Below are 13,095 nucleotides of genomic sequence, written 5' to 3' on the forward strand. Positions count from 1 at the left end.
TGGACGCTCCTCCTGCCCGGGCCCGGGCTGGTCCTGCTCCCCACAAGGCCCGTGTACCCCCTCCCTCCTCATCACATTGTTTCCGGGCCGCCCTCCTCACCCAGGGAACCTCGGGGGCTGGAGAGCCGAGGGCAGGAGTGGAGGGAGGGCTGGAAGGTCATGGAGCTGTGAGGGTGTGGAGGGAGCCCCGATGCACGACTCGGCCAGGCTGTGGGTTCCACGAGGCGTCAACATAGGCAGTTATGGAATTTTCAGGGTATTTTATTGTTGTTTTAGAAAAAGAAACTGTAAAGACAATCGATGGGCTATAGAAACTTCAAGAAGGAGACAAGCTACCCAAGCTCCCACTGTGGGTTTTCCTTTGAGCCGTCTCTCTGCAGGGCCCTAGCAGGCGGGGTGGGGCCGCCTCTGCTTCCTGTGGGCAGCCGTGTCCTCCCCGTCCAGAGACGCTGACTTGCCCTTTGCTCAGAGACGTGAGGGGGCACTGGTTCCCGGGGCGGTGAGGTCAGGGGTCTGGCTCGGTCCCCCTGCCTGGTTCCCTGAGGCCCCAGCTCTCTCCTCGGTGGTCTTGTCTCTCCTCCCTGCCCCGTGGAGCAACTCGGAGTTCCTGTGGAAGGGGACTCGGGCCCCTCCCCAGGAGGCCCTCTGGCCAGATATGGACTCTTCCCAGGTGATGCCACCTCCACCCTCCAGGGGTCCTGCTGCGGTTGTGGGCGCAGGCCCTCTTCCAGCAGTCTACTCAGGTGGCCGTGATCTGAGTGACCGTGAGGGGCACACCCGGAAGCTTCCCTGCTGGTGGACGATGGCCCCGAGGCCTCCGGGGCCTGGGGCAGATGCTCCCACTCCAGGATCTGAAACCAGGTGTCTCCTTCCGGCACCCTGCGTCCTGGAGCCTGGCAGAGATGCTGTTTGCATGCTGGCCTGTCCCTGCCCAGACGGACATGGGAAGGCCGGCCCTCCACATCGTCCATGGTGACCGACATGCCAACCTGGGGCAGTCCTGGTGAGGGATTCTCCGCCCCAATGCTGCAGTGTCCACATGGCCCCATCAACTCTTAATGGCTGCTGTACGTGGGCCTATGGGCTTCCAGTAGCTCTCCTCAGGGTTACAACTGCCGTCTCCTCTGTTCTCCACTGGGCGTCAGGGGGCAGGATGCAGCCTCCGGTGGCTTGAGGCCAGAAGGCGAGGTGCAGGTAGTGGTGGCCATGAGGTCACAGGGCAGTAGGTCAGCATTTGGTGAGGTCAGAAGCAGAGGAGCAGGTCTGCATGGCGGCTGAGCAGCATGAACGGCTGGACGTGGATGCCATCTACAGTCTGGGGCGGCCATGGACACCCGCCCAGGTGGAGTGGCCCTAGGCTGCCTGCCCGATCATGTTCCTGTAGTCGGGGACGATCGTCCGCTTCAGCTCCACCACCGAGGAGAAGATCCATTTCACCTGCAGCGGGCGGGCCAGGGGTGAGCGTGGCCTGGACCCAACGCCGGCCTCCGCCAGGGCCTGCCTTCCCTGCACCCGGGCCACGTGACGGTGGGCGGGCCAGGGGTGAGCATGGCCTGGACCCAACGCCGGCCTCCGCCAGGGCCTGCCTTCCCTGCACCCGGGCCACGTGACGGTGGGGGGTCACAGGGGGACAGCAAGGGGACATGGTGGGGACAAAGAGGAGACAGAGTAGACAGTGAACAGTGAGGGCACAGTTGGGGGGACAGCATAGGGACAGTGAAGGACAGTGTGGAGATAATGTTGGAACAGCCAAGTGTCAATTTGGAGATGGGGGGTATAGTGATGAGGTAGCAAGATGACAGAGTGGGGACATGGTGAGGACAGTGTGGGGACAGCATGGTGACAGAGAAGGGACGATGTGGGGACAGCCTGGCCCACCTTGTAGAGGGTGACGGTGGCGCTGTAGCACACGCTGAGCAGGAAGAGCGTGATGAAGATGGAAATGGTGGTCCACAGCCCGTCCAGCTCCCCGTCCTGGGTCTCGGCACAGCTCTCGTCCAGGACCATCTCTGCACAGGGAGCGGGTGGTCAGTGCTGTGCCTGCCCGAGGGGGCTGGGCAGGGTCAGTGGGGCCTGCGGGGTGGGGACTCTCTCAGTGGCAGAGTGGGCAGGGCAAGTTGGATCCCTCAGCTGGGCTGGGCCAGCGGGTCCTGAGGTCAGTCTCTGGGCACCAAGCTCAACCCCTCTGTCCTCCAGCTGGGACCCCAAGTCTTGGCCAGTCACCCCTGACCCAGGTCTCAGCCAGGCCAGTGGGGGACCAACCATCTCCTCTACTCTGCCTTCTGCTGGGCCCTCTAGGCAGAAGGCACCCAAACCCTGCAGGATGGAGGCTCAGGCCCTGCCTCCTCTCTCCTGGGGACCAGGCCCCGAGGACGGGAGGGTCAGCAGAGCCTGTGGGCAGCTTGGCCCCTGCCCCGGGGAAGGGCCGAGACAGGATTGGATGTGTCCCTAGTGCCTGAGCCGTGGGAGTGCTGGGGACAGCTGCGTGTGGGGTTTCTGTGTGTTAGGCTGGGGGTATGTGCCCCGGGGAAGCAGAGGGCAAGTTGTCAGAGCTGGCCATGTGGTCAGTGTGAGGACGAGCTCAGAGCAGCCCGTGGGGCATGGGAAGGGGTGGGGACCAGCTCGTGTCCAGGCTGAGGGTTTAGGAGAGCGCGCTCCTTGCTCTGTTGGGCATGTGCAGGTTGCCCTTGTGTGAGGCCTCAGTGTGTCAGGCCAGCTCTGTGTGTGTGTGTGCTTGTGTGCACTGGTGTAAGGATGTGTGGAGCTGGTGTGTGGGCTGGCACTGCTCAGTGAGAGGAGCTGGTTTTCAATGGCTGTGGGCTCAGTGCCCACATGGCCATCAGGGACGGTCCCTCCCTGGGCACTCAAGGCCACCTGCTTTGGCTCCTTGGGGACCTGAAGTGTCCCCTTGAGTGGACAGGCCTGGCCCCAGGCAGGACAAGGTCAGGCAGAGCCGCCTCACCTGAGGGAGGGTGGGGGCCTGATCTTGGAGTGCCAGAGGGCAAAGGAGGGCCTGTCCCCACACCATGGGCCTGCAAGCCTCTCGTGCGGGCCAGAGCCATCAGGCAGAGCTCTTAATTGACCCAGTGGACAGGGATCCTGGGGTACAAGGATGGGCCATGGTCCCACAGCTCGGGCTCCTACAGAGGAGGAGCATTTCCCTGATGGCTCTGGAGGGGCTTCTCCTGTTCCCTGGCCACCCTCCAGCCCCGAGCTGCTGCTGGCAGGAGGGCGGCCCAGAGGAGCTGCCGCCTCTGACGAGGCCCTTGCCCGCTCGGCAGCCCCTCCTGCTCTCCTGGGCGGCCTGCACAGGTTCCCACACCCTGGGTCTGATCCGAATGGGACCCACTCTCCTGTAATAGTGACAATGTGGCCTTGGAGCCTGGCTGCCCCGCTGCCTGCAGGCCTGGCCAAGTGCCAGAGCTCTGCCTCAGAAAGAACCACGACCGCGTCGCAGGGTCCCAGGGCCATGCTGGGTGCTTTATTTCATGCTGGGTGCCCGGGAGGTATGTACACCAGGGTGGGGGCTCAGGTCTCCTTGTGGGACCTGGAGAGCCCACGGGGAGGGAGGGATGGCTTGCTGGTTGCTGGGCGTGTGGCTCATTTACCGGGAGACTTGGAGACGGATTTCTCCGTGTAGTGATTGTGGAGAGCCTCGTGCATCACCGCACACGTGAATGTCGTTCCCTGCTGCCACCTGTTAGTCTCCACAGTGAGCTTGCTGTACAGGAAGTAGGACCCGTCGCTGTCCAGCTGGGCTGGGGTGGTGCTGTACTTGGTCTCCGGCTCTGGCTTCCCGTTGCTCTTCCACTCGATGTCAATGTCAGTTGGGTAGAAGTCCTTGACCAGGCAGGTCACGCTGACCTTGTTCTTGGACAGCTCATCCCGGTGTGGGGCCAGGACATACACCTGCGGCTCCCGGGGCTGCCCTGTGGGCACAGAAGTCAGCACAGACCATCCCTCCTGGGTGGTACCCTCCCCGTGCCCATCTGCCCTGCCCTCACCTGTGGGCTTGGAGACGGTCTTCTGGACAGGGGCTGGGAGGGCTTTGTTGTTGACCTTACACTTGAACTCCTTTCCGGACAGCCAGTCCTTGTGCTGGATGGCGAGGATGCTGACCACGCGGTAAGTGCTGTTGTTCTGTTCCTGCTTTGGCTCCGTTGTGGCTGTGTGCGTCTCCACTCCATCCACGTACCAGTTGAACTGGACATCGGGGAAGTCGTGACCCACGTCCACCACCACACAGGTGACCGTGGGTGTTCGGGAGATCATGAGGACGTCCTTGGGTTTTGGGGGGAAGATGAACACGGAAGGCCCAACTGGGAGACATTCTGGGGGGAGACATAGCAATGGGCGGGGTCAGCACTTGGGTGGGCCTCCTCTTGAGCCCTTGTCCCCTATGGGCCACGCCTGTGCTCCAGCCGCCTCCTGGGGGTGGAGGCCGAAGCCCAGCTGACTCACCTGGGCATGTGGGGCAGCCGCCACACTCTTTTATGACTGCAGAGAGAACAGATAGGTGTTACCGAGGGTGGAGGGAGGCGGCCTTGGGGTGAGCTGACATCAGGGCCAGGTTTTGGGAGCTCTGACACCAGTGTGCCCCCACCGTGACCCGAGGGGCTGGGTCCAGGCTGTCCAGCCTGCCCCTGCTCTGGGCATAGCAGAAACACCCAGAGGACCCCTCCCTTTGCTCAGGAGGCCTCCCCCGCCGTCCTGGGGTCCAGGCAGGAGGGCAGAGCCTGGCCTGTCTCGCAGGAAATGCCCTCCCTGCAGCCCCTCCTCTCACCGATTTTCTTGTCCACCTTGGTGCTGCTGGCCGGGTGGGCTACGTTGCAGATGTAGGTCTGGCTCTTCAAGCTGCTGGCAGGCACGGTCACCATGCTGCTGAGGGAGTAGAGCCCCGAGGACTGCAGGACGGACGGGAAGGTGTGCACACCGCTGGTCAGCGTGCCCGAGTTCCAGGACACGGTCACCGGCTCTGGGAAGTAGCTGGAGACCAGGCAGCCCAGGGCCACCGTGGAGCCAGATGTGGCCGCAGAGTGCGAGGCCAGCGGGAAGACCTTCGGGGCCGTGGTGGAGGCTGCAGGAGAGGAGGCATGTTACACCAGGGCCTTCCCCTGTGAGGGTCCGGGGAGGGCGTCAGGTGCCCAGGCCTGAGCACTGCTAAGTCCAGCGCCTATGTGCTTCCGGATAGTCTTCAGACTAAATGCCCTGCGTGGCTCCCTGTCCCCCTGGGCTGGTGACTCTGCAGCCACGGGCTCTGGACTGGTCACCCGGTCAGCACAGCATCACCACCTGGATTAGAGTCCCTTCGAGGCCCCTGTCCCCTTGTACTTGCTGAGGCCTCCAATGGGTGGGCAGACTGACCGAGGCCCTCTCTGAGCCCTGACCAGAGACTGCTGCTCCCGGGGGGCTTTTGCTGGTTCGCAAAGCCCTCTGTCCTATCAACTAAGCCTGGCCTGGCCCTGGGTGAGTGGCCCCTCCTCAGGTGTGGTGGGCCTCTGCCCCACATGCCTGTGTTAGCTCCCAGCCCTCCGCCCAGCCCTCACCACGGCCTGTCTCTGCTCACCAGGCCCCGTGTCTTTTGAGTCAATTCTGCAGCCACTGCAACATGGGCCCTTCTCTCTGACGCTGCCCTGGTCCCCGTCCCGGCCCTGACACTGTCCTTGCTCTGGAACGTGTCCTTGCCCTGGACCCCATCCCTGTCCTGAACCCCATCCCTTCCCTGTCCTGGACCCCGTCCCTGGGAGTCTCCTTGTCCCCCTCCCTTCCCTTCTCTGTGTGCCCCAGCCCAGCCTCCTGCATCTGCCTCTGGGCCCCCTCCCGCCTCAGGTCCTCCTGGCGGGGCTTCCTGAGCTCACCTCCGGCCCCTCTCTGCCAGCGTCGCCTGCCCTCCGCCCTCCCTGCTCTTGGGCCTGTCCAGCTCCTTGCTCACTGCAGAGCCCTCCTCCAGCCGTGGTCCTTCCCCAGCACAGCCGGCCCCTGGGCGCAGGTGGGAGCTGTGCACTGCCAACGGCGCTCCTCTTCTCTAGGTGCCAGCCTCCCCAGGCCCCCGTACGGGCTTGGGTGCAGCCTTTACCCACATGTCCGGGCCCGGCCTGTCCCTTCTGACCCTGAGTCCTGTCTGCTCAGCTCCAGAGCCCTGCCAGGCCTCTCCCCAGGCTGGCAGCCCTGGCTCAGGCCCCAAGGAGCCGCTCGCTCTTCCCTCTGCCAGGTCCACTGCCCTGGGTCACCCTACATTGCTTCCACATGTCTACCCCTCCTGTCCCAAGACCTCACAAGCACCAGAACAGGACTGGTGCCCCTGGACACAAGAACTGCATCCCACTGGATCTCCTCAGGGATGCCCCCCTGCACCTTCAGCACCAGAGACATCCCTACCCAGAGTCCCCCATCCATTCCAAGGAGCACCAACCTGGCCACTCCAGCAGCTCACACTCTTGCTCCTGCTCAGCCTCACCTGAGGCCCCTTAGCCAGCAGCTCTCCCTGCTCCCTGTGCCTGCTCAGGTCTGACCGCTTGAGGGCTCTGAATAACTCAGGCCCAGTGCCCTTCCTCCCCTAAGAGCCAGGGCAGCCCCCTGCCCCTCCAGCCCTCGCTCCTGCCCCTGCTCACCTGTAGCTGCCCTGCCTGCTCCCCTGGAGCTCCTTGGCTGCCCCCTGCCCCTCCAGCCCTCCCACCTGCCCCTGCTCGCCTATAGCTGCTCTGCCTGCTCCCCCAGAGCTCCTGGGCATTCCCCTGCACTTTCTGCCCTCCCAACTGCCCCTGCTCACCATTAGCTGCTCTGCCTGCTTCCCCAGAGCTCCTTGGCTGCCCCATGCCCCTCCAGCCCTCCCACCTGCCCCTGCTCCCCTGTAGCTGCTCTGCCTGCTCCCCTGGAGCTCCTGGGCAGCCCCTGCCCCTCCTGCCCTCCCACCGGCCCCTGCTCACCTGTAGCTGCCCTGCCTGCTCCCCTGGAGCTCCTTGGCTGCCCCCTGCCCCTCCAGCCCTCCCACCTGCCCCTGCTCGCCTATAGCTGCTATGCCTGCTCCCCAAGAGCTCCTGGGCAGCCCCCTGCCCCTCCAGCCCTCCCACCTGCCCCTGCTCACCTGTAGCTGCTCTGCCTGCTCCCCCAGAGTTCCTGGGCAGCCCCCTGCACCTCCTGCACTCCCAACTGTCCTGTTCTCCTGTCGCTGCTGTGTCTGCTTTCCCGGACCTCCTGGGCAAACCCTTGCCTCTTGTGCTCTCCTGACTGCCCTTGCTCACCTGTAGCTGCTCAGCCCCTTGACCCTGGAGCTCCAGGTCGATAGCATCTCTCTGCCCCTCCTGTCGTATGGTCCCCTCTTCACAGCTCAGGTCCCTGAGCTCAGCCCAGGGCTGCCTCTGCCCCTCCTGCATCTCCCAGTGCCCTCAGCCCAGGTTTCCCCTCCATCCTGGCCACACTCCTTTCCCAGCACTGGGCTTTGCCTCCTGGAGCCACAGGTGCCCATCCTTTCTCTGGCCAGCTCTCCCCTGGCAGAGCCCCAGCCTGTTGTGGTCCCCTCCTGGAGGAGCTCCTGGCCCCAGCCGGGCCTTGCCCTCTCCTTGCGCCACACTGCCCTCGGAAGCCCCCTCGGGATTGTGCTCCCTCCATTGCTGGGGCAGCCTGCCCTCATCCCCCAGCTCCCTGCCTTGCAGCCCCGGTTTGTGCTCCAGATCAGACCCTCACTGCCTGGCTCCCGATGCCTGCCTGTAGCTGCTGAGCTCCTGCCCAGCCCTGTGCGATCTGAGTTCTGAGCACCGGGAGTCCCCGCTGGCCCCTCAGGCTCTGCTCCTGGCTCACCTGCTGCCCTTGGTCCCAGTCGTAGCCCAGGACCCTGCGACTGTCCCTTTAGGCCCTGCCCTGGATCTCGAGCCAGCTCCTTGGCCTGGACAGGACCCTTAGGCCACCTAGAGGTCCTTTTCCTACCCTGTCTGAGCCAGCCCCCTCTCTGTGCTCAAACCCATCTGTCCATCCTGGCGTCCGTGCTGCAGCAGCTCAGCTCCTGGCTGGTCCTGCCCTCAGCACAGCTGGCCAAGCGCAGCCCTCAGGCTTCTGGCCTCCAGGCCATCATGTTCCTCGAAGGCTCTGCATCCTCCCACCCAGTTGACGTCCATGGCCTCTGGTGTGTCCAGCCCTGTTGGTATGGTTGCGCCCTGCCGGTGGCTCCCTGAGGCCAGTGTTGGGTTGGCATCGTGGCCTGTGGGCAGCCTGCCCTGCCCCGTGCTGGCTCAGCTGCTCGAGCCCCTCAGAGTCGTCCCTAGGTGTCTAGGCTCTCTGGAGCTCTTGTGACCAGTTTCACGGCCTCCACTCCACTCCCTTCCCCCTGCTCCGTGGGGACCCCACTCACCGAGGGTCGGGGCCGTGGAGGCGGCTCCTGCACAGCCCAGCCTGGGTCTCCGAGGAGCTCCCCCCACGCCCCTGCTCTGGCCCCGGGCACATATCGCTCCTTGCAACCCTGAGCCCTGTCTCCACTGGCCGCTCCTAGGAGTTCATAGCTCGTTCCCAGAGGTGGGAACGCCCTCCCGACAGCCCTGCAAAGACTAAGAACGGGACTGAAACCAGGGGGCACCGCTTGCTTCCTGAAGTTCCCTTTTCTTCTGGGTGGTTTCTGTCTTAGAGAGCCTGGGGGGAGTACAGATGTGGCCAAGGCTGCCTCAGGTGGGTGCGTGGGACACAGGTGCCCAGGACCCAGGGGAGAGCGCAGGAAGCCTGGGCGTGTGTGTTGTTCTTCACCTTCTGGCTCCCACAGGAGTTGTGCCTGATGGCCCCTGCCGCAGGCAGGGGCACCCAGGCCTCTCACCTGAGCCATCTGGTCCCCACACCCCAGACGAAACCTCCCCCTGCCCCGGTCAGCGTGCAGTGTGGACACAGGCTGACCTGCTCACAGCCTGCAGCCCAGCCCACGGCCTCATCCTGTTCTCCTGCCAGGACAGCCCTCTGAGTAGAAAGCCGTCTTCCTCTGGGTCCCTGCCTCTTCCCTCCCTCCCTCTCTGGCTCCATCTGTGGCCGGATCTCTGACCCAAGGGTGGTAGCACCCAGGGTCTGAGATAAGCTATCCTTCGAGGCACAGCTGTCCTCTGGGGACAGACAGAAGTCTATGTGCAAGGACAGAGTCCACGGTGGTCACTGGGACCCAAAGGTCTCCTCCATCTGAGAGACAGTGTGCTGTCCTTGTCCTCCCGTGTGTGGGCCAGGACCCAGCTGTCTGTGTGTGGGGGACACGGACCCTCAGTGTCTTGCATCTTATAGTGCCACGACTCACCCAAGCCTTGGTGTGCACCTCTGGGCCATCCTGTCTCTTCCATGTTAGGCCTTGAATTGGGGATCCCTGGGGGCATGGTGGTCCCCACCCTAGAATTGCCAGGGGCCAGGAAAGTGACTAGATGCAAGGGTGGGCATGGCTCTTTCCAAAGGTTAATGGACAGGGGCTTATGCTGTGGCTCCTTAGGTGGGCCGAGAGCAGAGTCCAAGGCTCTAGGAAGTGAACGTTTTAGGAGGTGCCCTTAGATGTAGGAGGGGAGTTGGCCCTCCTGCCCACTGCTGTCTGCAGCACCCTTTGGCCAACGGTGTCCCCAGAGCCACCCACGTCCTCCAATGGTCTCCTCCGGGTCCCTGCACCTCCCCTGCTGGCAGGTCCTCATGCCACTTTCCACAGCTGGGGTTTTTCACAGCAGCGCCCACGTCCGGGTCCCATATCGTTCCGGTGGTTCATGGGTGTGCTGTGGGCCGCCCCACAGCAGGTGGCTTCTGCAGCTATTCCTAGCAGCTATTCGCTGGTTTGCTCCTGTGTTGGTGGCCTGCAGGCAGCACCAGGCTCTGTGGGCGGGGGCGCTCCTCTCTGCTCCACTCTCATCAGCGAGGGGCTGGAAGGCTCCGCCTGGAGTCCAGTGCCTGGGCTGGGCGGGAGCCCTTGTTCCCCTCTGTCTTCCTGATCTTTCTGTGGGGATTCCCCACGCTGAGTGGTGCCCAGGCCTGACTCCCAGGAGGAGCCCTGTCTCCTTAGGTCCTGCTCTCAGAGACCCAGTGGTGGTCCCTCAGTGGCCCTGTCCCCATGGAGTCAGTCACATAGGTACCCTGGGGTCTGGTGAGGTAAGTGAACCTCTGCATGGGGCAGGGCCAGGTGATGGAGGAGCCTGTGGTCCTGGGAATGTTGCTGTGGCCACTTTGCAAAATGTCATCGGCCGCAGCCTTGGTGAAGGGAGTGCCCTCTGGTCCCTCCAAGAAAGAATTCGTGATAAACCACCGCACACTCCCTGCTCCTCCAGCTCAGCTCAGCCTCCATGGTGCCCACGTGGTTCTGCCACCTGTCCCACGTACAACAGGCCACCCTCAGTTCACAACATGGGCAACTGGTCACCAGCTCTGCAAGTTGTTAGCATTGCTGTAGTTGCTTTAGGAGCATGTTCATCTCCATAATTTCTAGTCAGGAACTGTTGATGCAAATAATCCACAGTCAGTGTATAAATCAAAAGTGGGGTGAGTTTATTAAATGAGCCAATCTGAGGACTATATAGCCCGGACAACAACCTTCACAAAAGAAGGGAGCACTTTGAAGAAGTGGGGTGTACAGAGCGGTTCTATACTGTCTTGGAACAAAGCAACATACATCACATTTGACAGGAATATCCCTTTGACACAGTCACGAGATGCTTTCCTAGCACAGCAAGTTAGTGGTCAAAAGATGAGCAGGGTCGGTTAGTAACTAATCCTTAGTTTCTGGGAAGAAATGCTTACCCATAAAGAAATGCCAATATGGGGGAGGATAATTTTAAGGGCATCATTCTCGCCTTTGGGACATTGTGAATGTTTGCAGCAGATGTACAATGCATGCTTGACAGGCCACATCAGGCTGTTCTAGAAAGACAAGCTCATGCTAAATGAGTTGTAAAACAAATAGATTCCTCCTGTACCTCAATATATTAACCCTTGCTATTGCTCTTCATTTATTCATTATTTTCCCCCTTTGATCGACAATGTTTTGGTAGAAAGCATTGATGATCTAAATATTGTCCCTCGGTGCCAGGGTGGTTGCGGCCTGCCCTGGTCCATCATGTCCCTCAGTGCTGGGCTTTTATCCCATTATCTTGCCCAGTTTTGTGCACTGGGGGTAAATAGTGGACAAGCATAGAGGTATATATTAACAGGTATAAACAGAGGTATGTATTAATTGTAATTGCATAGGTCATCTTCTTATTGTTTCAAAATGAGACAGCTGATTTTTACCAAAATGTGTAGATCTAAGATTGAGGAGCTCTAGCGGAAGAGCTTTTGGCTATGAGAGATGAAATGCTTCTGAAAGCTTTTCCAATCGAGTTTTGATTGTTCTATTAGTTAAAATGTTGCATTATTTGGCCAAATGTCGCAAGTAGGTTTCATTATTTGTCTTGCAAAATGACTTACCCAGTCACTGTATAACTCGGTAGGAATTCCCCAAACAAGAACTACCCTTTCCAACAATAATTTATCTACTGTTAAGGCCATTGCTCTTCTGCAAGGAAAAGCCTTAACCCAGTGTGAGATCGCACAGATCATCACTGAGACATTTACATCCTTGAGATGGTGGCATCTGAACAAAGTCCAATGGCCATACCTCCGAGGGTCCCTTAGGAAGGGGAAAGTGGCTTTGTGACCCAGGAAGTGGTTTCCCAGGATTATACTTTGTGTATATTGCACAAGCATAGGCTTTATGAGCCACTGTGGGAGAAAGTTTCTAAAAGTTTTTTTCCCCATGACATCATGTTTTCCCATGCTCAATGGCTAATTGATGCTTATTCTGGAGCAGTGGCACTTGTGCTCCAATAGGCACTGTGCATTGCTTATCAGGCCTGAAGCACGTCTGCATGGTCCTGTAAAAAATTCTCTCTTTTTGTTGCCATGTTTGTTTCTTTCCTTCTCTGGTAATTTCTTGAGGCTGTAGAAGGAAATCCTTACTGGGTTAGGTGAGTTAGGAGGAAGTGTGAATTCTCGAGGCTGTACAGGGTGTCCAGCCTGGTAATGTCTCTGCTCATCTCCTAAGACAGACCCATCTGGAAACCAGATTAGATAATGAAATACAGTTGTTGCTGTTTTCCTCCTGTGGTTTTGGATGCCAGGTGACAGAGTTAAGATAGCGACTAGAATTACAAGTGATAACACTTACCGAGAGTAGAAAATTTTTTCGTAAATTTCATGTAATTTCTAAGACACTTATATTAACAACATATATGCAAGCAACCATTTTCATAAAGGAGGCTTAGCATCACTGACTTGAAAATGCTTCCCATGTAATTTAACATACCAAACAAGCCTAATTAGTTTAGTATTTCCCTCTGTACAGGAAGACAGAATAAGTTCTTTGAGAAGTCCTATGGGCCTGCCAGTGATTCTCAAAGCTACTTTAAGGTCAAAAGAAAGACTTCATTTAGGATTTGAATTTCGGAGATGCTTGTCAAAAATAGCAAATGCTTTAAAAATACTTGGTCAACTAGGGTCATAGGGCACTGTGAAACAATGCTTAGTTGTCCATTTAAACATGGTGGCAATTAAAGATTTTCAGGCAAATACGGAAAATTAGAAAGCTGTAAGGAAATCGTTAGCTGCTGTGATAAAAGATCTGACAGAAACAATGCAGGAAACTCATTTTAATTAGACATAAAATCCTGCCCTTCTGGTACATTGCTCAAAAGTAAAGAAAAACCTTTCACAGTCTCTTTATGAAGAGTAGAGTGGAAGCACAAGAAAAGTATCCTTTTAATAGAAAGAAAAAACCAAAATGCTAATTTTTGCACCAGCTTACTTTTGATATTAAAATGTATCCACTTAATTAAATTCATTTTACTCATAGCCATGTTGACCTTGCACAAGACTCTTTCCTTGGGGTTCCTTTTCCACAAACCTTCTATGACTTGGCTTTTTCATTCAGAATTTGTCCCATGCCTTCTTTCCTCCTTCCTAGTACGTTAGGACAAATTTATGTTTCCTACCAAAACAAACAAAAATATTTCCATGCTTTGTATCGTCTTTACTGAAAACATACATCTTGCTAAACTTACTTTTGTGTATTGGCATCCTATGTATTGGTAGACCCACAAATACTGTCTAGAAACAGGTGCTTTCTCG

The 13,095-nt window shown here is 58.6% G+C and overlaps 1 long non-coding RNA gene and 1 gene segment (V, D, J or C); both read right to left on the reverse strand.

The window, feature by feature from the left end:
• Window positions 1-240: 240 nt before the first annotated feature.
• Window positions 241-2,010, reverse strand: LOC139079246 (uncharacterized). The gene is made up of 2 exons (XR_011532683.1): window positions 1,879-2,010; window positions 241-1,437 (listed from the first exon to the last, which is right to left on the reverse strand). It is a non-coding gene; the product is annotated as an uncharacterized lncRNA (long non-coding RNA).
• Window positions 2,011-3,451: 1,441 nt separating this feature from the next.
• The window catches only part of LOC103546061 (immunoglobulin gamma-1 heavy chain-like), a 170,847-nt gene continuing 161,203 nt past the window's right edge, over window positions 3,452-13,095 (reverse strand). Inside the window, 4 exon segments of the C gene segment in view lie at window positions 3,452-3,929; window positions 4,005-4,331; window positions 4,462-4,497; window positions 4,784-5,077. Coding sequence covers window positions 3,601-3,929; window positions 4,005-4,331; window positions 4,462-4,497; window positions 4,784-4,877 — 786 coding nt within the window.

Source organism: Equus przewalskii, chromosome 25 (assembly GCF_037783145.1).
Source record: "Equus przewalskii isolate Varuska chromosome 25, EquPr2, whole genome shotgun sequence".
Lineage (NCBI taxonomy): Eukaryota > Metazoa > Chordata > Mammalia > Perissodactyla > Equidae > Equus > Equus przewalskii.